This window comes from Primulina eburnea, chromosome 1 (assembly GCF_022965805.1).
Source record: "Primulina eburnea isolate SZY01 chromosome 1, ASM2296580v1, whole genome shotgun sequence".
NCBI classification, from domain to species: Eukaryota; Viridiplantae; Streptophyta; class Magnoliopsida; order Lamiales; family Gesneriaceae; genus Primulina; species Primulina eburnea.
This window is the reverse complement of record NC_133101.1, coordinates 62,416,254-62,441,785: the sequence shown is the minus strand read 5'-3', so window position 1 is coordinate 62,441,785 and position 25,532 is coordinate 62,416,254. Positions and strand designations below refer to the sequence as shown.

Here is a 25,532-nt window from a genome sequence, read left to right as displayed (position 1 = left end):
TTAAGACTGTCTCACAAAAATTTTTGTACAAATTTAAATGGCTCCGCGAATTATATATTAGATGTGATACATTTCCTATGATTTTGTACAAGAGCATCTAATGATTTTTCAGAATTCAAATAAAATTATTGTGAAATCCACAAAAACATCAATCGATATTCTAGTATACTATAAAATTTTAAAAATAAAAGTTACGTAGACAAAACACAGACGAAATCAATTTGTATATGGCCACCGCCATGTTGCTAAGAACGAACCAGCTAAAATGGGAAGGACAGAAAAAAGTAAGTTGACTTTGGTTCCAAAAAAAGGTCTAAATGATTTGAAGCTCCTATCGGCTATCTCCACATACGCCATCTCAAATTTGTACAATTTCTCTTCCATCAAAATTCGCCTAAATAATATAATAACAAAAAATTCATCAAAGTCGGCCAACATCACCTCGGACTTCCACTGTCACAAGACAAATTCTGCTTTGCCGCTTCCTTTATCTATATGTGGGTAACTGGATGGATTTGTTTCTTATATTAGTATTTTAAAAACACAAAAACTATCAGGAGATCGTCTATTTATTAAAAATTATTATTTTCTATAGAAAAAAATTAAATTTTACCGTAAAAAATAATTTTTTGTTAGTCAGTGAAGAAATATTGGTTAATTATTGTTTATTTGAGGAAAAATATTTATTTTCGCTATATGTATGAGTCGGTTTGAATTGTCTCAAGATTTTAGATATGTGATATCTTTACATATGAAACTCTAATAACTATAAATGTCACGACTAGACAAAACTAAATTAATGGATCCGAGATGTGAATTCGAGATTGGTTCGCAATCTATTGATTCGCTATTAACATTCTTGATTTGATAGCTAAAAAATCAACCCTCTAGGTTTGTTCTTAACGAATGTGTAAATAAGTTGTGAGGGATACTACAGGAGTTGGGTTTCGACTGGACATTTCCAAGTAAAGCCCGAGACTTGTTTCTCATAGAGATAGTATTCCACACCAGGAAAAGGAATACGAGCTTTTGGTATTTGGTAGTACACGGAATTTTTTGGTCGATATGATTGAAGAGGAACAATAGAATATTCACAGATTCAGTGGAGTCTTTGGACGACGTATGTGCGAAGATCAAATTCAGGGTTGCGACTTAGACCACGGAATTGCTGGAATTTAACCACTTATTTATTTCTGCTTTGGTTAGGGACCGGAAGTTTGTATGCTGTTGATATTAGTTTAAAACTGTTTTTTTTTAAATGTAAACATGAATTGTGGATTCCTCTCCTTTATAATCCGACCTACTTTTTTAATAAAATTTAGTTTCATATTAAAAAAAAAAAGTTGCGAGGGATATTATATGCGTGGGAAAAAAGTTGAAAATAACAAAGAAATAATATTACTGCGCATTAAGTTGGGCCTTCACAGTCCATTAAAAGGCCGATTGGGCCAAAAATCTTTCAACCGTGATTGGTTAATTGGCTGCCCCGGCCTTTTCCTCTCGCGCTCTACTTGATTCGCATTTCGATTTTCGATCCCCCATCTCATTCAACTTTCTCCGATCATTATCATTTTTCAATTTATTACTCTACTCAACCACACCAATCGCTGAATCAGATCTTCTCTTGCAAGGTAAGATTCAATCAATTACGTTCTTTTATCCGGTTGTAATCATTCCCATGTTCGCATCTTTTGCGGTTTTTTAAAATCAATTTCAAATCTTTTGATCCACACTGCGGCAGAAGATGATCTATATTTTAAATTTTTTTGAACCAGCAATGCGGTGTATAAGGTGTTGTTAGATCTTTGACGAAGTATCTGTAAACTTTAGTATTGGCTTCTGCCATTTATGACATCTGTCAGTTTTTGTTCGTTTTCAGTGCTGGTTTTGACCGTTAGTGATGTTGTTTCGCGTCTTACTTCATGAAAATGTGAGGAAAATCTTTTTGCTTCCCCAAGATGACTGCATTTGGTTTTGGTTGGATAAATTATTTGAAATTTGAGCTTGAACTTGCCATAATTGAACCCAACTATTAAATTGCTGGACCCGTGAAAGGCATAGCATTTTAGTTAGTGAGACGTGTTTGCTGCAGATCCTTGTTTTTATTGCCAATCATTAGTTCTCCTAGTTGATTTTTTGATATGCTCACACGTCCTATATCTTATTTATATACTTACGTGCTAACTTAGAATGATTGGGAACTTCCTTTTTTATCCTGCATCTTTCCCTTTCTTTATATTATTTCCTTTCTAGTGCTATATCATGTATTAATTGTCAGTGACTTCCCTTTTCTTTTCTTTCTTGTATGATTAACTGTATATTTTTAATTATACATTCAGGTAAAATTACTTTGTAAAAATTTCAAATGAAGAGTTAGTAAGATATAAACATTGTTGTAGTTTGAAATGGAGGAAGAAGCTAGATTCAATGAAGAAAATGACGAGAACAACTACAAAACGCAAAATGAAGGCACTGATTGGGGTAATAATATTGGAATTTCTCATGCTGCAGACACAGAAACATGTAGTGATAAAGCGGATGATGTGAGCAGTGATATAGTCTTAGAAGGAGCTGATGTGGTAGATGATTATTTTTTTGAGCATGTTTCGCTAAAAGATTCTGTTAAAAATGAAGAGGATGTAAATCAGTCTTCGAGTCCTAATAAGTTGAGACATTCGTCTGCTGGAAGCGATAATGTATTTGATTTTTCTTTTGCACATGCTCGATCAACCGGAATTGATTCACCTCAAGGTGCAGAGGTTCGTAATAATAATTATTTTTCTAGCACTGGGCCAGACAGAGATTCAGATTTTGACATGGAGGCATCACCTTCTGCTAGTGTTGATTCCGCGGTGCATTTGCATGGGGATTTTGGATACTCTCCAGTGGAATCACCTCAAAAGCCGAAGACTAAACATGTTATACCTAATGTGTCTCCAGAGCTTTTGCATTTAGTAGATTCAGCTATAATGGGGAAACCAGAAAGCTTCGAAAAGCTGAAGAATGTTGTGAGTGGTGTTGAGAGTTTTGGAGGTGATGATGAAGCTGTCGCTATTTCTTACTTGGTTGTTGATTCACTTCTAGCCACAATGGGAGGTGTCGAGTCTTTTGAAGAGGATGAAGATGATAATCCACCCAGTGTGATGCTTAACTCTAGGGCTGCGATTGTGGCTGGTGGGCTAATTCCATGGCTCCCTGACATTGGGGATTTCCAGGGTCTCATGTCTCCCAGGACTCGGATGGTGAGAGGACTACTTGCTATTTTGCGTGCTTGCACTAGGAACAGGGCGATGTGCTCTGTTGCTGGATTATTGGGAGTCCTACTTCATTCAGCTGAGAGGATTTTTGTGCAGGATGTTGGTTCGACAGAGAAAATGAAATGGGATGGAACTCCTCTCTGCTACTGCATTCAATACTTAGCTGGGCATTCTCTTAGCCCAAGTGATCTGCATAAGTGGCTACATGTCATTACAAGAACGCTCACCACAGCGTGGGCTGTTTGCTTGTTGCGTTCTCTAGAGAAGGCCATGGGTGGAAAAGAGGTCAGAGGTCCAACAAGCACTTTTGAGTTTGATGGTGAAAGCTCTGGCTTGCTTGGGCCAGGAGAGAGTAGATGGCCTTTTACAAATGGATATGCTTTTGCCACGTGGATCTATATTGAGTCATTTGCGGACAATATAAGCACAGCAACTACTGCTGCAGCAATTGCAATGGCTGCAGCTGCCACTTCAGGGAAATCCTCTCCTATGTCAGCTGCTGCAGCTGCCAGTGCATTAGCTGGAGAAGGAACAGCTCACATGCCTCGGCTGTTCAGTTTCTTATCCACTGATAATCAAGGGATGGAAGCATATTTTCATGCACAATTTCTGGTCGTTGAATGTGGAAGTGGGAAAGGGAGGAAAGCGTCTCTGCATTTTACTCATGCATTCAAGCCACAGTGTTGGTACTTTGTTGGCCTGGAACATACTTGCAAGCAGGGGCTCCTTGGAAAGTCTGAAAGTGAAATGAGATTGTACATAGATGGCTCCTTATATGAAAGTCGCCCTTTCGATTTCCCAAGAATTTCTAAGCCACTTTCATTTTGCTGCATTGGGACTAATCCTCCACCAACTATGGCTGGTCTACAACGTCGTCGACGCCAATGCCCTTTGTTTGCTGAAATGGGGCCTGTATATATCTTCAAGGAACCCATTGGGCCAGAAAAGATGGCACGGCTGGCTTATAGAGGAGGGGATGTGCTGCCTTCTTTTGGAAGTGCTGCTGGATCTCCATGGCTGGCAACAAATGACCATGTAACAAATGTGGCTCGGGACAGTGCACTTCTTGACGCTGAAATTGCTGGCTCCGTTCATCTTCTGTATCATCCTAATTTGCTTAATGGGCGTTACTGTCCAGATGCTTCTCCTTATGGTGCTGCAGGTACCAAGAACTCCCATTTTTGAGTAACTATAATATAATATGATAAAATAACTATTTGCGGTTGATTATTGTCCCTGTATTCCTAACGGAGGAGTTTTATTTTTTCCTCTGATTTGTGGAATATATGAAATCAGCGTAAGTAAAATAATTCTAGAATGTTCACTTCCCCACTCTTCTGGGGGCACGGACTTGTTTCTATTTAGTGTATTTAACATATTTCTTTCCTTGGTTAACTCTTACCCTGCTCTCAAATCATTTAAACTTTGACCGCAATGATTGCTATTCTTCTAGTCATTTTAACTCTCTCTGGAATGCTGTAGAGTTTATGGTGGATTAACATTCTTTGTTAACATATTATATTTGATTTATGCATGCACGAAATAAACTGCACAATCTAGCTTTGTTGGATACACTCTTTCTTATTTTTTCTGCATTAAGTGAAGACTGCGGTAAGGATCCTCTCTTTGATAAGTAGTGGTTTGATGCATTTCAGGCATGCTTCGAAGGCCAGCAGAGGTTCTTGGTCAAGTGCATGTTGCTACAAGAATGCGTCCTATTGAATCTCTGTGGGCCTTGGCTCATGGAGGTCCCATATCCTTGCTTCCAATTGCGGTGAGTAGTGTGCATGAGAATAGCCTTGAACCACAGCGAAGTGACCTTTCTCTGTCATTAGCAACAACTTCTCTTGCTGCTCCTATATTCCGAATAATGTCTTTGGCGATCAGGCACCCAGGAAACAATGAAGAGCTGTGTCTCCGAAGAGGCCCTGAAATATTGTCCAGAATCTTACATTATCTGTTGCAAACTTTATCTTCTATCGATGTTGCCAAGCATGATGGAGTTAGTGATGAGGAACTCGTTGCCGCTATTGTCTCTTTTTGTCAATCTCAGAAGTTCAACCAAATGCTCAAAGTCCAGCTTTTCAGTAACCTGCTACTTGATCTGAAAATTTGGAGTCTATGCAGCTATGGACTGCAAAAGAAGCTTTTGTCTTCACTCGCAGATATGGTTTTCACTGAGGCTTCCGTGATGCGAGATGCTAATGCTATTCAGATGCTCCTAGATGGTTGCAGGCGATGCTATTGGACTGTTCGCGAATGCGATTCTGTTAACACATTTTCTATGAACGAGGATACTCGGCTTGTCGGTGAAGTGAATGCTTTAGTTGATGAACTTCTAGTGGTTGTTGAACTTTTAGTCGTGGCTGCCACTCCATCCTTGGCTGCAGAAGATATCCGTTGCTTACTCGGTTTCATTGTTGACTGTCCACAACCAAATCAGGTAAATCTCATTAGTAATTGAATATTTCTTTCCTTGATTGATTGAGTGGCTTGGGGGTCTTATATAATAATTTTGCATAATAATTTCTTAACTGTCATATGACCTATATTGATCACAAGTTCAACTGGCTTTATTTTTGTTATCATTTAGAACAAAAAAAAACCCAGATTTGAGTAAATTTCTGTTGAATACTTACGGGGTTCTTGTATACTAAAAGTATACCTATGTTTTTGCTTCTTGTGCTCAAATTAAACTTGAAGGAATCTTGGATGCATTTTATTCCTGTTGCTTGCTTTCATAATCCGAACTCAATATCAGCATGCCTCACAGTGTGTGAAGGAGAACAAATGTATTCCCTTGCTCACCGGAGAAAAACATATCTGAATTATAATTTATTTTTCATCAACTATCACCCCAACCATGTTTACCCTCAGCTGTCAATGGACACTGTCAAGGAACCTAAGAGTTTAACCATTTGAGGTGGCAAGTTAATTTGAGTTGTTGACTTCTAATTTTATCCTTCAGAAGGCCATACTTTGTTAGGAAATTAAAGCTTCATTTTTTGGATTGTCACTCATAGTTTTCTCTTGCTCGATTCTTTTTAGGAAATAAAAAATTGTTTAACTGTTAGTTGATATCAGTTGCTTGTTATTTCTTACGATTATTCAACAAGCATATTCTGAATTGTGATTACAATTTTATATAGTTTTGGAGAAACTTGACGTATTAGGTGATACCAGTGCTTTCATGCCCGAGCATAAATGCATATATCAGAGAGCTGCCTTCTCTTTTGACAATTCTTTGTTGCTATTGTTTTCTCGGACTTGATAGTGTTTTGCAGCGTTGTAAAAATCAATGTAAGCTGTTGTACCTTGGAAAGTCGTGAGTTTTAAACTGGACACCGGTGGGAAAATGCTTGATACATGATGGTGTGACTATCTCCTCTGTGTTTCTGCGTCTCACTTATATTTTCAGAAACTTGTGTATATCACATGAAATTGAGAGAAAAATATGGTGAATTAATTCATTGAAATCAGACATATTTTAGCATGTTCACCATATTCTACACATCTCTTTGTCTTCTTTTGGAGATCAGGGGAGGGGGATTTCTCGAACCTGAGGGCTGAGACCTATCCCAATTTTTGGACAAAGGTGCCACTTGGCCTTGAGGCCCGTGGCACTTCTAAACATTCCAAGTTTTGAATAATTGAGTTCTGTCATCATCTACATAGCCAATAATGATTCAGTGTTTAGTTTTCTCACTCTAAAGTGCTGAAAGCATGTCTGATTATCTCATGTGACATAATCTGCCATTGTTCCCTCCTTCCAGGTTGCCAGGGTGCTACATCTGATGTACAGGTTGGTGGTTCAGCCAAATACATCCAGGGCTCAAAGTTTTGCTGAGGCCTTTATATCATTTGGTGGCATTGAAACACTTCTTGTCCTGCTGCAGCGTGAAGCAAAAGCTGGAGACCATGCTGCTGCAGAGTATTCAAACAAGCAGGGCGAGTCATTGTCATCCTCCAAAACAGATACAGATATAACGGAGGGTATTTCTGAAAATAGTGAGCATGGTTATGCAGGATACATGGAGCAAAAAGATTCAACTTTACATGAAAATGATTCTGAACTCAAGTGTTTTAGTGGTCCTACGGTATCTAATATTGAAAGGATGTCATCTATCTCCGAAAATCCTTTCACCAGAAACTTGGGTGGTATAAGTTTTTCAATAAGCGCTGAAAATGCGAGGAATAATGTGTATAATGATGACAAAAGTGATGGTATAGTTGTAGGAATAATCAACCTCATAGGAGCTTTGGTGATAGCAGGACATTTGAAATTTGATGCACCCGCTCCCCCAAATGTGTCTAAAAACATTGTTGGCTTGCTTGAGGGAGGAGGTACCATGTTTAATGATAAGGTTTCTCTCCTTCTTTTTGGTCTACAAAAGGCTTTCCAAGCGGCTCCACACCGACTTATGACTAATAGTGCGTACACAGCATTATTGGCTGCTTCGGTATGCCATTTTAATATCCAACTTGCTGCTGCAATGCCATTTTTGTATGTGAAAAGAATTGACTGCTTATCTTTTGAACACATGGTGGACAACTGTGGGCCTTGGTCAAATCTGTTTGTCTTTTCACTTTGGTCTGGGTAGGATGGACGGTATTTGTTTACTGCGACACTGTTCTTTTCTCTGTGTGTTCTGTATCTGTATAAGTAGTGGAAACCTGCCTCCGTTAACTCATTTTTGCTTTTACTTCTATGTATGCTACGACTGTGGTTTCTGACATAAGATTTGCCTTGCAAAATTTGAGATGTGGTCCCTGCAGGATTGAGATGGTGCAGCAGTTTATTGTAGGTCAAATTCAGAATCAGAAGATTCTTGCAGTATTTTTTGTCCATATTTTCGTTAGCTTTCCATCTCTTCTAGAAATGGGCCTCTATAAAGTGCTCTTTGATCAATTCCATTTACTGGTATTACTATGATGATCCACTAATTAGTTGGTGCAACCATTGGTCAATGAGTGTGTACCTTTTTGAGGTGCATTATCGTGATGGACAATGTCATCGCAAATAAAAATGATGGGAATAGCTTATTATGATCACAGATATAAGAACCTAGTTTTTCTCATTTTTTATGCATCACTGTGTAATGACTAGCGTGCTTAAAAATTTCTTCTTTCAAGTTCCAAGGGCCTCTAGTCTATTTTGCATTGTGATTTGCTAGTTTAAAACGTTACATTGAATCTGAATTATTCTCAGTGAAGTGTATATGGACCTATCAAAAGAGGGTATTGAATTCCTCAAACAGAAAGATGTCCTACTTTTGGGAAAAGCTTGTACATTCAAGTCGTTGCTTAATTTGAGTTCCTGAGATGCCTATTTTTTTAATAATTTCAGATAAACGTATCTTCAAACGATGATGGACTAAACTTCCATGATATAGGTCACCGCTTTGAGCACTTTCAACTTTTGCTGGTTCTTCTTCGTTCTCTTCCATATGCATCAACAGCATTTCAAAGTCGAGCACTACAGGTACTTAGTTTGTGGCACACAAATTGTATTATATTAATTCCATGCGTTTAATTGTTCTTTACTATTTTACTTATATGGTGTTGGTCTTTCAGTGTGCTCTTGATGTTGGGATTGTAATTTGGTTAATCACGTACATGTAGCATGGTCAAATGCCTGCTTGATTGCATTCAGCTTTGTCACTAATTTTAATTTGTGTAACAAAAGAGTAAGCATGTTACTGGTCTAATGTTCTCATATATTCTCCAACTGTTTGTAATAGTTAATTTTCGCTTGACTTTCCAATCTTGGAAGGAAGTTTGCTTACTTATTTTTTTATGTTCATGATGGAGTCACAATGTTCCAGTATATATTGTCTAAGCAATATATTGCAAATATCTTCTTTGAGTTTTTATACTTTTTATTTGATTTTAGGATCTATTGATATTGTCTTGCGGTCATCCAGAAAACAGAAGTAACCTGACAAAAATGGATGAATGGCCTGAGTGGATTTTGGAGATTCTCATATCCAATCATGAGGTGTAATCATCAAGCCTTGTAGTGCTTCACATGATTATTTTATCGAGACATCTTTGTCAATTTTATAATTTCCTCGCACTTTTCACCTCCTATTGTGCAGCAAGGCTCAAGTAAAAATACAAATACATCTGAGTTGAAAGATGTAGAAGACTTTATCCACAACTTCTTGATTATTATGTTGGAGCACTCAATGCGCCAGAAGGATGGATGGAAGGTTTATGTTCTTTCGCCTTTTCTTTTTATTTTATATTTATTGTCTCCCTTGCTGCCAACTTTTGTTAGATATTCCAAAAAAATGAAGAATTTTCTTTAATAGAATGTTGAGCAATAGAGAGTAAACCGAATTGGTATTGAACTGGAAGGAAATGTTTTTATAATATGCTTTAATAGAATGTTGAACAATAGAGAGTAAACTGAATTGGTATTGAACTGCAAGGAAATGTTTTTATAATTTATTATTTGACATAATTTTTTCACCAATTCTATTACTTTATTTCGAGTGCATTCTTTTTCTTCAATTACTTAATCATCCCCATCCACACCTATCAACCCTTGTGGTGCTTTGTCACAAGCAATTGCAGCAAGGATTCTCCATTTGCAGATGCCCCTGCTTGTGGTGGAATTTCTGTCGGGCTCTTATGGGTGTGGCCGTGGTGTAAGGCGATGTGGAAGGTAAGGGAAGAAGAAGAAGAAAAAGAAAAAAGGAAAATAAAGGTAAAAATTAAAATGAAAAGAGAAAATGAAATGAAATGGGAGGAGTGTGTTGGTGAGCGGATAATATATTTGAGACTGTTTGAATTCGTATACTGTGAAATTATGCTGTAGATATGAATATATGGAATGAAAAAGAGAACTTGGTGACAAAAATTGTAATTAAAAATTGAAAAGAAATCCTGCCTTTTGGATTTTCTGACCCAAACTCTATGCAGTTGGCCTGTCTATAACAATTTCTACTCTTTGTTTCAGTTTTGGTTGAAATTTTAGTTTTTTTCTCCTCCGTCCTAAACTTCCAAGTGTCGTTATCTGTTTTGTCGTTGTTTTGACAGGATATTGAAGCTACAATTCATTGTGCAGAATGGCTGTCTATGGTGGGTGGTTGTAGTACTGGTGATCTAAGGATTAGGTATTGCAACTTAAGACTTGACATTTGGACTCAAGTTTTATAGGATAAGAGATAAATAGTGGGGTTGCTGTATTTTATGATTGAATATTTCAGCACCAACTTGAATCATGTTTAGCTTTTCTTGAAAAATCACAGTAATTGAGGAATGTATTAACAAGTTGGTTCAAACACTCGTTCTTCAAATATGCCGAATAAAATTGGATCAGATATGCTTTACTTGTGCATTTCACAGAGAACTTTGACGCTCTGATAGGCCATGCTTCTCTCTCTCTCTCTCTCTCTCTCTCGGTTTCTTTTCCAATATTATTCCAGCTTATAGTAACACGTGTTTGTCAGACGGGAGGAATCATTGCCAATTTTCAAAAGGAGGCTTTTGGGTAGCTTGCTAGACTTTGCTGCTAGGGAATTGCAGGATCAGGTGATCTGTAAATCTTTTTTATGGAAAGTTTTTTTTTACTACTTATTTATGTACAATTCATATTAATTTATTTCTCCTTTTTCACTCACTGGAGTTTAGTTGTGACACTATGATAATAAAATGTCTTTCTTTCCCTCCCAGTGATGGCAACATCCAACCTTACCATTTTAAATAGATGTAACTTTCCTACCCTTATATTATTCTAGATCATGGTGATGGAATTTCACTTTACTGAGTGAATCCAGGCTTTCGTAGCAATGTATCGAATAATTTATGCCTACTCTTTAAAAAATGTGCTGTCAACTGTCTACAGGTGGAGACGATTTTAAAATTGACTCATGCATTTCTAAAAATTTGGAATTTACGTGCCCAACTCCTCAGTACCCTACTAAACTACATTTTTAAGTATCAGTGATATATTTTTATACATGAATATCTGTCTTCTTATGTCAAAACTCTTGAATGAACTTTGCAATGTGACCTTATGGGTGATGACCTAACTGGTTATATTTACCCCTCATGTGTGGCATCTTCCATGTCTATGCCTCTTCTTCCCTTCTTGAACAAAGAGCTTCACTATCTCTCCCTCCCTTGCCAGTAAGATAGGATGTAATTCTCAGCGTTTACTGAAGCTGGTATTCATATGCCTCGTAGAACCAAAGAAGCAATCTCTTTTTTTACTTGGATGCAGAGGTTTTTTATTTACGACCTTTTGTTTAATATTGTACACTATTGTCTGTTTCTGTTCACCATCGACACAATGCCTTTGATCTCTGTTCTTAACCATGCTCTTCTTTTTATCTTTCACGTTCCTTGGTTGGGAGGGAGGGATTTTCTTTTATGGTTTTTAAAATATTAATATTTTTCGTCTTATTCTACTATAATGTCAATGTCGTCCCATTTGTTGCTGCAGACTCAAGTTATTGCTGCTGCAGCTGCTGGAGTGGCAGCTGAGGGGTTGTCGCCTAGAAATGCTAAGATGGAAGCAGAGAATGCTGCTCAACTTTCTGTGGCTTTGGTTGAGAATGCAATTGTGATTTTGATGCTTGTTGAAGATCATTTACGGCTACAAAGCAAACTTTATTGTGCTTCATGTTTTCCAACTACTTATGCGTCCCCACTTTCAAATGTTAATCCTGTGGGCAACCAGGCTTCAAGCACAGCGAATGGAGACACTCTAGATCCTGTATCTAATCGTAATTCTTCATCTAATGATGCAGGGGGCCTCTCTCTTGATGTATGTTTGCTGCTATATGATCATGACACAATATACATATCTGACCCACAATGAAATAACTGAAGCATATGCACTTGCTGCTGGCTTTTTATTTCCTTGTTACTTTATGTCTGTTTTTTTTTCCTTGAGCATATTTCATATAATCTCGTTTCTTATCATCTGATGTCTGCCTGAAGTGAAAATATTACTATATCAAATGTTATACCCAAGTTTGATGGATGTTTTTCACCATGCATATTGTTTGCGCATGAGATCTTATATCATTTTCCATTGCAGTGTGTCTGCTGTTCCTTTTGATAACCGTGTATCCTGTATGCGTTTTATGTCATCTGTCACTGTATTGGTCCTAGAAGATCTTAATTTTGTATGGCATAAAGTTGTCTCATCAATTCATTTTGACACACCGCTGTCTTAACCTGAAAACTGAATTTATCTTGGTTTGAGTAGGTTCTTGCTTCAATGGCTGATGCTAATGGACAAATTTCTACCACAGTTATGGAACGACTTGCTGCTGCAGCGGCTGCAGAACCTTATGAATCAGTTTCCTGTGCATTTGTGTCATATGGAAGTTGTTTTATGGATTTGGCAGAAGGATGGAAATATAGAAGTCAATTATGGTATGGTGTTGGTCTTCCTTTGAAGACCTCAGGGTGTGGTGGGGGTGGCAGTGGATGGGAATCTTGGAAAACTGCTTTAGAGAAGGACAGTGATGGAAACTGGATTGAACTTCCATTGATAAACAAGTCAGTTGCCATGCTTCAAGCTTTGCTATTGGATGATTCTGGACTCGGTGGTGGTCTTGGTATTGGTGGAGGATCTGGTACTGGGATGGGAGGAATGTCAGTGCTTTATCAGCTTTTAGACAGTGACCAACCATTCCTATGTATGTTGCGGATGGTGCTTGTCTCACTGAGGGAGGGTGATACTGGTGAAGACAATTTGCTCATGAGGCATTTAGACAGGTCACCAAATGGTGTTGGTCGTCAAACTAGCAGTGCTACATCTTTTGATGCGACTTCTAGATTATCAACTAGAAAACCACGATCTTCTCTGCTTTGGAGGTATTATCTGTTTTACCCATTCCAATCAATTCGAATATATATTATTCTTCCCATTTCTTAACCATCGATACATTCATTGTGGGAGGTGTGTTATTTGTGCCAATACAAACCCAGCTGTGGCAATGAATTTTCTTCATATTTTTTTATCCTCTGATGGTTATACTTGTTTCTTCACAAAATCTTAGCTTCATATCCATGGGACCTGCCAAACATTTTGATGTTCACTTTCCATCTGATCTCACATAAGGAACTTTTGTTGATTTGACAGCATGTTTTCAGATTCCATGTCAATAATCTTCTTCATAGTCTTCTGAATCATCGTTTCATACTTTCATACATTTCATCTTTCCTGGACTAAAGCTTTATGAGAAGGATGGTAACTGTCCCATGAGTAACAAACGTAATAGTGCTCCACTCAACTGGGAAAATTGTTTGAAGCTTTTCTTTGTATATTTGAACTAAGAAACTAACATGGGTTCAATGTACAGCGTATTGTCCCCTGTCCTGAACACGCCAATTTCTGAGTCAAAGAGGCAGCGAGTCTTGGTTGCATCATGTGTTTTATATTCTGAGGTCAGATTTGTACTATCGTTAGGTTACTTCTGTTGCCATTAACAATTATATATTCCTTGCACTGTATCGGTCCTGAATTATGAATTCGAGTGTAAATATATCGAGCTTGAGTTTGAACTCAACTCTGACAAATATGAGCTTGAGCTCAAAATGGAAGAGCTTGAGATCAACTTATGATTTTAAATTGTATTTACAAAATTGATTAATGAACATGTTTGCGAGCCAAGATAACAAGTTTGACATGTGAGATTGAGATTGAGCTTATAACTGTTCACGAGCTCCTGATTAAAATTGGTGCTACTATGTGTATTCAGTAATAATATTATGTATAACATTTAAAATATTCATTTTTCTTTTAGACATATTAAAATATATTTTAAAGTTTGTTTTGCGCTTGCGAGCTTGTGAATAAATCGAGTTTGTCCTCGAAAAATCTTATACTCGATTGAGGTTGAATCACTCCTGCTCAACGGGCTTGTTAATTAGCTCTTCTCACCTTACTCTCCTATTATGCATGAAGCTATATAAGTTTCATGAACAACCACTATTATAACTACTTATGCTCTGTTTTATTGATGTTGCAGGTATGGCATGCTATTGGAAAGGACCGAAATCCTCTGCGAAAGCATTACTTGGAGGCCATTTTACCTCCATTTGTTGCTGTTCTCAGAAGGTGGCGGCCACTTTTGGCTGGAATTCATGAACTTGCGACTGCAGATGGTATAAATCCCCTTGTTGTTGATGATCGTGCCTTGGCTGCAGATGCTTTGCCTGTTGAGGTTACTGATCCAGTTTCCTTTGAACAAAGTTCTTTTGTCCATATTTTATTGCATAGCAGTTTATCTCAAGAGATGAAGTTAGCTTCTTCTGTCCAAACAAATAAAACTGAATGATCCCAAATGAACCACCATGTTCCATGACATTTTCACCGTACTTAGCCAAATATTTTAGGTCACATTGAATAGATTACACTTCAATCATTTGGTTGAGAACATTTTGGCTCCACCATTAAGTTCGGTCATTTATTTATATTACGAGCTTGGTATTTCTACGCCTTATCATCTGCAACTCAAAATAGTTTTTTTACGCACTTATCTGAATGGCTACAATAAATATACTTTAGCTTAGCTATAGCAAGGGTCTCGGTTGAAGCTAAACCACTTGAGTCCAAATCCTTTATAAACCTGTCTTTTTTAATCACAGACGCATGCCCACAAGCCATTAGAGATTTAGAATATCGAAGTTTTGACCCAACTCTTTTTACCCTAGCATGAACCTATGGTTTCAAAAGATAATACTATGTTGGAGGCAAATTTTGTGTCCATATGGTTTAAATTAATATGTTATTTCAAGAATCAATCATACTACATGCTCTAGTTCCTTTGTATTTTTTTTCTTTTTTATGCTCTGATTAATATTGCGTTCTTCTTACTGTGGTATAAATAAGACTTGACTTGATATTTCTTAGGCTGCACTTGCTATGATATCTTCTAGCTGGGCTGCATCTTTTGCGTCACCTCCTGCTGCTATGGCATTAGCCATAATTGCTGCTGGTGCTGCTGGAAGTGAAAATAATGCTCCTCCAACTACCTCACAGCTTCGACGCGACTCATCATTGCTTGAGCGAAAGACGACAAGATTGCATACATTTTCAAGCTTTCAAAAGCCTCTGGAGACACCAAACAAATTTTCAGTTGTTCCGAAGGACAAGACTGCCGCAAAAGCAGCTGCATTGGCAGCTGCAAGAGACCTTGAGCGTAATGCAAAGATTGGTTCAGGACGAGGTCTTAGTGCTGTGGCAATGGCCACATCAGCACAGCGACGGTCTAGAACTGATATGGACCGTGTAAAGAGATGGAGTGTTTCGGAAGCAATGGGAACTGCCTGGGCAGAATGTTTGCAATCAGTTGATTCAAAATCTGTATATGCGAAGGATTTAAATGCCCTTTCCTATAAATATATTGCTGTCCTTGTGGGAAGTTTAGCTTTGGCTAGAAACATGCAAAGATCCGAGGTATTGCATTCTTTTATTGAAGGCCTATCAGTATCTTAAAGTTACAGACAACAAACACTTCAAACCTTTATTTGTGGTTTTCAGGTGGACAGGAGGTCAACTGTTGATATGATTGCTCAGCATCGCACATACACCGGCATACGTGAATGGCGCAAGCTGATTCACTGTTTGACAGAGACTAAATGTCTTTTTGGGCCTTTCAGTGACGATTTGTGCAGTCCCCAGCGTGTGGGTTTCTTATTACTAGAATTTATGTCTATCACGGTTTCTGAGTCAACTATTTCTAACTGTTAGCCTGGGTGATATTAGGTATTCTGGAAGCTAGATTCCATGGAAGGTTCTTCAAGGATGAGGAGGATTTTACGAAGGAACTACCAGGGATCAGATCATTCTGGTGCTGCTGCAAATTATGAAGACCATATTGATCAGAGGCACGAAACACATAAAGTTGTAAGTCCATCTGAAGCCTCTATCTTAGCTGCAGAAGCCATCTCAACCGAGGTAAAAAATGAGGAGGATGAGCATGATGCTTTCTATATGGATGGTAGTGAAAATGGTGAATTTCCGAAGATGTCTGGATCGGGTGAGCAGCCGCTGACTATGTTTACAGAGTCTAGAGACCCACCAGTGACTAATGATCTAGACTCGGCACCAGTCTCATCAGCCGTTGCTTCTGGTTATGTTCCTAGTGAGCATGATGAAAGAATTGTTCTCGAGCTTCCGTCTTCAATGGTCCGCCCTCTAAAGGTCCTAACAGGAACTTTTCAAGTAAGTTCTACATGCCTTAATTTTGAATCCATCATTTATATTGCATTAAAATCCCAACCCATTTCCCTGATACGAGAATGGCATATTAAATTTTTTTTGGGTCAAAAGACTTGGGACTGATGTCTTGGCACTGCTGCAATATGTTGTTGGAACCTGGAACAGTTTTGTCACCTAAGGTTGTGTTTGGTTCGATGAATTTGAATTTAATGAAGGGATTCCAAATGCTTTTAATTGTGGAGATTAAAATCCATTACATTATTATGACACACACTTAAAATGGTAATGAAGGAATTTGAAATCCGTAAAATTCCATGGGTTTTCAGACAATCATAATGAATTTAAATAATATGTTTGAAGTTTGAAATGGATTTAAATAATATGTTTGAAGTTCTTTGATTTCAAACCAATCAATCCAAACACACTTAGAATGTTGAGAAAAGGGCACCTGGAAGCAAGATAAAAACATAGTAGGTACATTTTGTTTTTAACCCATTCATCTTTGGGTCACGAGTCCTATTTTTCTTTTGGTATGGGCATTGATTTTTGGTTCCAAAATTTGCGATTTGATTGTTAGTCATGGATATGTAGGAATTCCAAGTTTTTCATCTATCGGTTGTTCATTGCATTAGGTCAAGGATTTGTGTTGAACCTGAATTCCCCTTTAAACTGTTTGTTTCCACACTGAAGATTCTGGTTTTTATCGACTAATAAGTTCCAAACATCTGTGATAACTTTTATGTCAAGGTAACTGGTAATGATAAATTTGTGAAACTGATGTATTTTGACAGATAACAAGTAGAAGAATTAACTTTTTGGTTGATCACATGGATAACGGTGCTGTGGATGACGTGTTGAACTGCAAAGGTTTGAATGAAGTTCAAGAAAAAGACCGAAGCTGGTTAATATCGTCACTTCACCAAATATATAGCAGAAGGTTATATCCTTGACACACCACTTTGACCTCCAAGCCTTTTCTCACTTTTTATTTAGCACTAAAATATAAAGTAGAATGGGATCTGTTACTACCCGCACCAGTGGTCCTATTTTTGTGATCTATGTAATTTTTTCTCTCTTACTCTTTTGCCCTTGTAACCTTTTCCCCCTTTTTAGGCTCAAGTATGTTTGGGGTTCTATGAAGAAAGAGGATACTCGTTATCCTGATTGAAGATTACCATTTCTTCTGCTCATTCTGTTGGCCAGCTTATAACTTTTCTCAAACCTGACAGTCTCTTTGTTTTCTTGCTTGTGCTCACGCTACTTACTGCAGATGTTTCATAATGTTATAATTCTGTGAAATAAAATGCAAATGAAAATGCTTAAACACTAAAAGAATGGGCAATTTCTAACCTAATATATGCCTTGTCGAGTTTTTTTATTCTCCACCAAAACACCTATTGATGTCCATGAACATAAGAGCATAGTATCACAAGCAAGGGATTTTTATTTAAAAGTCTTCTCAAAGCTGTGCAATGTTTTCTCATCCCAAGTTAAGTGTGAGAATATCTCTACAATGCTTTGGAATAAGCAGCAGTAATCAAACAAAAAAATCACTTAAATAAGACCCCATCCCAAAGCTAACATCATGCAGAATCAATTTAGACATCATCTAATAGGCTAAGCCCCCCCTCTTAACATCTTATTGAGCAAGTGCTGAACTAGTTTCTAAATCTCCGGTTATACCTGTCAATGATATTAATTTCATCATAGAATGTTTGCCTATGAAAAGATGAACTATGAGAAAAGTCCTGGCCTATAGTTGCAGCTTGTTTAAGAGCGGAAATATTGTCTTGGAAAATTTACTTCTCTCCAAGCATATCCTTGTCCAATCGATTGTTTTCTTATGTATTCTCCTATTCACGAGTATGTTGGTTTGGCTCCCAATTGCGTAAGATGGTGCCACATAAGCATATTTTTTCACCATTATATGTGAATTTTGAATTTCTATTTCTGCAGATATCTTTTGAGAAGAAGTGCTCTGGAGTTATTCATGGTTGACCAGTCAAACTACTTTTTTGATTTTGGTGTAAGCACTTTCAAATTTTCTGTGATTGCAAAGATTTTCGAATTTTATGTCTAATAATCTTAGTTTGTTGGGTTTTCATTTGAAGAGCACTGAGGGCCGACGAAATGCATATCGAGCTATTGTTCAAGCCCGTCCTCCTCATTTGAACAATATTTACCTTGCCACTCAGGTATTGACCTTGTTATGCCTTGCTTTGCCTCTTTTATAGCAGAAGTTACTGTGCTCCTCTGAGCGGGAACCCTCTTCTTTTGGATTTTCACAAACTGCTGTGTTCTTTACTGCGATTATACATACATATTTTTTATATTTAGTTGCAATGGAACAGACTCTTCCCACAAACATGGCATTGAAAGAACACCTGGTTGTGAATGTTTTGATCTTTGATTTTAGTAATGTCTTGTAGTATTTCTATACTAATATTCTTTTTTCCTATGCTCAAGAGACCTGAACAACTTTTAAAGCGAACTCAACTTACGGAACGTTGGGCTAGGTGGGAGGTCTGTTATAAATTAAGTCGTTCAGAATTTATTTGGTCTATTTCTTTGATTTTAACTTCGTAATCTACTTTTAGTAAGAGGCTGAATTGTTTGTTTGTTTGCAGCTCAGCAACTTTGAATATCTAATGCAGCTCAATACGTTGGCAGGGCGTAGTTATAATGACATTACACAGGTTTAGTGTCTGCTTGGAAATGCAGTTCTTTTATTTAATGGAGATCTTCTTATATAAATTTTAATGCTTAATTCCATATGTTTGTGCAGTATCCTGTATTCCCCTGGGTCCTTTCTGATTATAGCTCACCTAGTTTGGATCTTTCAAATCCTTCTTCTTATCGAGATCTCTCAAAGGTTATCTATAGTAGAATTTCCTTCAATTACTCATGTTTCTTTTTGTCATCTAATTATTTTGTATATATTTACAGCCCCTTGGTGCCCTGAATGAGGAGAGACTACAGAAATTCCAAGAGAGATACTCTAGTTTTGATGATCCTCTCATTCCAAAATTCCACTATGGATCACACTACTCCACAGCTGGAACAGTAAGTTCTCTCATTATAATGACTGCATAAGCCCCTTTTACCATTAACCGCTACAATTTGTTGTAGAAATCTATGGTTCTTCTGTCGCTTCTACCCATTATGGTGTATTTTCCGAAGGTCTTGGTTTAGTCCCATCCATCGCCTTTTCTTCGTCTTGATTAATAAAATTATTCTACTTAGAAATTGTATCTATAGTTTGTTGCATCTGTATGTTTCACCTTCGCTTAAATAACCTGGTTTGCAAGCTTATACCCGATTTCTATGTAGCTAATTGCAATTTTCTATGTCTATTTTCTCGAGCAGTTTTTTAATGACTGCAACACTTATATTGGTTTTACCCATTCAGAATTCTGTCATGATATGACCCAGACAAAAAAGACATTTGTAACTCACTTATGAGAGTAAAGCCACTATCCTACTCTATGTGGAATACTGTGATCTAGCCTACAGAACTAATTTATTATTGCTATCATGTGTTGACTTTATCGGAAAATAATTAAACCATATATTTGGTCACGTTGGTATGATTGCTTGAGGTTGTCGCAAAGAAGAGCACTCAAATTATGGCATTTGAAGTTGCTACCCATTCACATCAATCTTATCTCTGTATACCTTGGTGATTTAAGTGCAACTTCATGAGTATGAATGCATTGATTTGCTACCCTATCTGTTTTATGTTGCAGGTGCTATATTACCTCACGAGAGTAGAACCTTTTACTACTCTATCTATTCAACTTCAAGGTGGCAAGTTTGATCATGCTGATAGAATGTTTTCAGACATAAATGCAACTTGGGATGGAGTTCTGGAAGACATGAGTGATGTAAAGGAAGTGGTATGATTTATTTTCATTTTCTCTTTATTTTTCCTTACTACTGAAGTATTTGAATGTTCTACTTCTTTCTTTGATGTCCTCTGCTTCACATCTTGCAGAATGCATGTGCGCATATGGCTCTTCAAATTTAATATTGAGTTATTTATTTTCCTGGGTTTAGGTTCCCGAACTATTCTATCTTCCAGAAATCCTAAGCAATGAAAACTCAATCGACTTTGGTACGACACAGCTAGGAGAAAAGCTTGGTAATGCATTTAAATTGCTTGCTTGCAATACAGAAGTGGAGCTATATCTATAGGTCTTTGATAGTTCTATTTTGCCTCCTCACAGTTTAAGGTCCGGTTCGGCTTCCTCAGTGGGCAGAAAACCCAGTTGATTTTATCCATAAACATCGGATGTCACTTGAGAGTGAGCATGTCTCAGCTCATTTGCATGAGTGGATTGATCTTATATTTGGGTGAGATATTTTCGAAATGTAGATTTATGTATGTGTTCCCTCTAGTGTAAATAGATGAATATTAATGTGTACAATTTCTGAATTTGGTTTCCACAATTCTAAATATTTAGGTATAAGCAACGTGGAAAAGAAGCTATCCAGGCTAATAATGTCTTCTTCTATATCACATATGAAGGAGCTGTAGATATTGATAAAATATCTGATCCAGTAAGTATGCTTTATGTTTACTTTTGTTGCTTTAGTTTTAATCATGCATGTCATCTGGATTGCATTTATATATATTTCAAATTTTAAGGTACAACAGCGTTCCACCCAAGATCAGATTGCTTACTTTGGTCAAACCCCATCACAGCTTCTAACTGTACCTCATGTGAAAAGGATGGCACTGGCAGATGCCCTTCACATGCAGGTATTCCTAGTTTTTATGTTTTACTTTTTTTTTTGTATATGTAGTCTTTAGTTTTCTTTTTTAAATTAAACGTCCGGTATTGAAAACCACAAAATGTACGGGGAACGGAGCTAAATTAAAGACCTCCCACTCCCTCTCCTGCAGCCATATATTGCTAGACTGTTTTGTCCTACATTATTTATGTGGTGCTGTGATTTGGATTCAATTGCTATGGCGATGCGAATAAAATTGTCAGAAATATGGCGATGCGAATAAAATTGTCAGAAATATGAATTAAGGTTGTTGAATTGTGTACCACCAATTCAACATCTAGGCATCTTTTATTAGTTTGATGATACTTCCTCTAGTGGATTAACTAAGATGTGTTCGGATACCCGAACATCAATATCCATTGTTTTTCTTGAGAAATAGAAGGGTTTCATATTTAATACTCCCATTCTTATCATTGTTGTCAGAGTCACGTTCTTCTGAATCAGCACCTTTATGCAAATACATTTAATTTTCCTTTAGAGAACATACAGTTAGAGTAGGATGCCAGACTTTCAATGCCTATAAAACTTTATTATGTTTACAACATGATAATAAGAATTATTGACATGTAGGTTTAACTTCAACGCAACATTAAAGTCATTTACGGCTTATAAAAATTATATATGATTTTAGAAAGTATAGTAATGTGAGTGGTAACTGTTTTTGATCCATGTATAGAATTGGATTTGTTTGCAACATACCACAAAGGCATTATGATATCTGCTTTTGTTACAGACCATTTTCCGGAATCCTAGAGACGTTAAGCCATATGTTGTTCCCTATTCCGAACGCTGCAATCTGCCTGCTTCAGCCATTCGTGCTTCGTCCGACTCTCTTATAATTGTTGATACAAATGTACCAGCTGCACATATAGCACAACATAAGTGGCAGCCGAATGCACCTGATGGCCAGGGGACACCTTTCCTTTTTCACCATGGAAGGCCAGGTGGGGTTGCTGGTGGTGGAGCTTTTATGCGAATGTTCAAAGGTCCGACAGCATCTGGATCAGAAGAGTTCCATTTCCCACAAGCTACTGGCATTTCCAACTTCTGGGATCCAAAGCTCTGGAATAGTTTCAATCACCTGTGATGGAGAGATTATCACTGGTGAGGATATATGCTTTCCGATATAATTTTAAATCTGATGCCCTTTTTACAAGTTCAAGTCATATGAGTTGTGTAATAAACAAAGTTATTCTCTGTATCCAATGTATCAGAAGTAAACAGATGCTAGCTTGTTTAACCTACTATGTCATGTGTGATGTATCTTTCAGGTGGCTTTTAACTTGTGATATTGAATTTCAGAGATGGCTACTCTCCTTCCATTATCTATTATTTTGGGCAGAAACTAAGTGTTGTTGATGGGCTGATTCAGATAGGTGGTGGAGATACCGATATAACTAGAAGATTCAATAGTCTGTGCTCGAGAGTGACTCACTCAGGAATGAGAGATTAAAAGATTCCATGTAGTTCAGTTATTAGTGGAATACATATAAGATGGCATGCCTTCTTCACAATCATCCCATCAACAATTATACTAGGATCATAATAATAAGATTTAATCCATGTTTCAAACTGTAAGCTATATTTGAATCTCCCATTTTCTCATCCTCTTAAACGGGTTGAATAAGTGACCACCTTTCGCTTAAACAGGTTGAATAAGTGACCACCTTTAGCTGGTGTGAAAGTTTTATATGTTTGGATGTCAAATACTTTTCTTTTTACACAAAAAATCACAATTGACCTGTTGCCTGAAAAAATTAATCTTTCTTGGTTATTTCCGTGAATGTTCATACTTCTGGTACAATAATCATTGGTGTCTGGACCCTGGAAAAATATGCTTTGTGTCATAAGAAGTTGCTTTGCACAGTATATGACTTTTGTTTGTTGTCTTCTTTATATATGAATTTTTATGTAAACTTCTCACTGCTACTTTAGATTCTAACTTATTGGAAATGATGGTTGATTTGTCATTAGTTTGTAATGACTTTACAATGTTGACCTTTTATTTTAGGGGGGCATGTAGATAACAGTGTGAGGCTGATATCAGCTGATGGAGCAAAAACTATTGAAATAGCCAGAGGGCATTGCGCTCCTGTGACTTGCCTAGATTTATCTTCTGATAGCAACTATCTTGTCACTGGATCTCGAGATGCAACAGTTCTACTCTGGAGAATACATCGAGCATCCAGTTCCCGTTCCAGTACATCACAAGAGCCTTCCACTAATCCAGGCACACCCAAATCCCCTGGCGTTCGCGCGGCTGCCAACAACTTAGCAGAAAATAGTAGGGGGCACCGTATTCAGGGTCCCATCCATGTCCTCAGGGGTCATCTAGGGGAAATAACATCTTGCAGTGTCAGTTCTGACCTTGGAATTGTAGCTTCATGCTCCAAATCATCGGATCTCTTGATTCATTCGATAAGACGAGGTCGGTTGGTTAGAAGACTAGTTGGTGTGGAAGCACATTCTGTATGCATATCATCCGATGGAGTCATAATTGCTTGGAATAGATATTTTTGTACTCTCAGAACTTTTACTCCTAATGGAAGTCTGATTGCTAAAAAGCAACTTCCGCTCCTGTCAAGCGTTAGTTGTATAGAGGTTTCTGTTGATGGACGCAGTGCTTTGGTTGGAATAAACCCATCTTTGGAAAATGATCAAGGCGCTGATTACAGCCAGCTTATGACATCGAAAGAATCAAGTGGTGTAGATAATGAATTAAATAAAGGCGACAGACTTGATGTGCCATTTCCTTCTATTTGCTTCTTCGATCTCTACACTCTAAAGGTGGGGTAAAATAAGTGTGAATTTATAAAACAAATACTGTTGTCATTTGTATTTATGTTCGTTTCAAGCACGTACACTGTTTTGAGAACCATTTGGCTTCCAACTCACCAAATTTTCTGTCTTATTCATTTTTTGTTATTGTTTCTTACAATTAGAAATCCTCTTCCCGCAGGTCTTTCATGTATTGAAACTAGCAGAAGGACAATATATTACTACCTTTGCTTTGAACGAGGATAACACAAACCTTTTGGTGTCAACAGCTGATAAACAGTTGATAATATATACAGATCCTGCTGTGAGTTACATCTATTATATATTGTTTAATTATTTATGAATTTGAATTTGATCATAGATTCACATTTTCTCTACTATGAAAATACCTGAATTTATTGTACTAGCCTCTTTTTGCTTTTTTGTGTTAGGAAAGAATGGAAGTGCATTCCATTGAGTCTTTTTTATGCCAGCAAAAATAATTACATTGCAAATCAATATCCATGTCGATCTTTTGGTTCAGTTCATCTATCCAGAAAATACCTGGGAAGAAAGCAAGAAACTGGATTCTCACGATTTTTCGAATGTGTCAAAACGTGAAAGAAAAAAATATCAGTTACTTTAAAGCTTTATCTTTGCTTTATTTTGAGGGCAAAAATTATTGAGCATGGAGTTTTTAATGCATTGAAAGTTCGGGAATGGTGCACTACTCTGGCTAGTATTTATATTCTGTCTACTATTTTTTAAAAAGAAAAATACGTTGTTTTCGCTGCTTGCAGTTGAGCTTGAAGGTCGTAGATCACATGCTCAAGCTGGGTTGGGAAGGTGATGGACTGAGCCCTCTCATCAACTGAAAGTCCCACGGTAATAGATTTCATCTTCGGGAAGGAGTTGTAGTTCAACACCCAATCGCCACTTGTGGTGCGGCAATTGTATTGCGGGCTATGCGTTCTTAAATAGACTTCCCTGTTTTACACAGAAGTTTCCTGAATAGCTATTTTGAAGGGAGAGCCAAAAATAACACGATTGTATTTACTAGTGTATACTATTTTTTAAAAAATGGGTTAAGAAAGTTTTGTTTGCATTAGGCTGACCCTCATACTGTGTATTATAATTAACTTTTTCAAGGTGATGTATAAATTTTTTTGATTCGTATGTTAAAGCCAGTCTTTCCAATGAATTTATCAACTTAAACCTTGATTTTGTAACGTTTTCCTGCGGAAATTATTCTATAGTAAATTTCTGAATTTAAACTTCTTTAATTTTCTGACATGTTTTGGTGTTTTTTTCTATTTATATACTGCACATGCACCATTTTGTAATTAAAGATTAAATGATCTCCAAAATTAACACCTTATACGAGGATGCAGGATATTGCTCTACTTCGTTATGCATTACTCCTGTTTGGATATCGTCAACTTGATATTTAATTTCAAATCATTCCATTTCATTATTTATTATTTATTATAATTATTTATTTTTTTGTCGATGGTTATAATAAATTTCAAATCTGT

The 25,532-nt window shown here is 37.1% G+C and overlaps 1 protein-coding gene across 1 annotated transcript; it reads left to right on the top strand.

The window, feature by feature from the left end:
* The first annotated feature begins 1,489 nt into the window (after window positions 1-1,489).
* On the top strand, window positions 1,490-25,280 carry LOC140838828 (BEACH domain-containing protein C2-like). Its single transcript, XM_073205416.1, is given in 33 exon segments — window positions 1,490-1,631; window positions 2,400-4,419; window positions 4,913-5,700; window positions 7,031-7,717; window positions 8,605-8,739; window positions 9,151-9,255; window positions 9,356-9,469; window positions 10,302-10,378; window positions 10,715-10,796; window positions 11,710-12,033; window positions 12,481-13,094; window positions 13,583-13,667; window positions 14,252-14,446; window positions 15,136-15,681; window positions 15,766-15,909; window positions 15,991-16,449; window positions 17,238-17,383; window positions 18,403-18,472; window positions 18,558-18,641; window positions 18,913-18,969; window positions 19,074-19,142; window positions 19,232-19,318; window positions 19,393-19,509; window positions 20,193-20,342; window positions 20,503-20,587; window positions 20,679-20,799; window positions 20,910-21,006; window positions 21,095-21,208; window positions 21,974-22,270; window positions 22,272-22,344; window positions 23,252-24,027; window positions 24,200-24,322; window positions 24,798-25,280. Coding segments are annotated over 32 exon segments (8,910 nt in total). The 5' UTR covers window positions 1,490-1,631; window positions 2,400-2,405; the 3' UTR covers window positions 24,873-25,280.
* The last annotated feature ends 252 nt before the right edge of the window (window positions 25,281-25,532 follow it).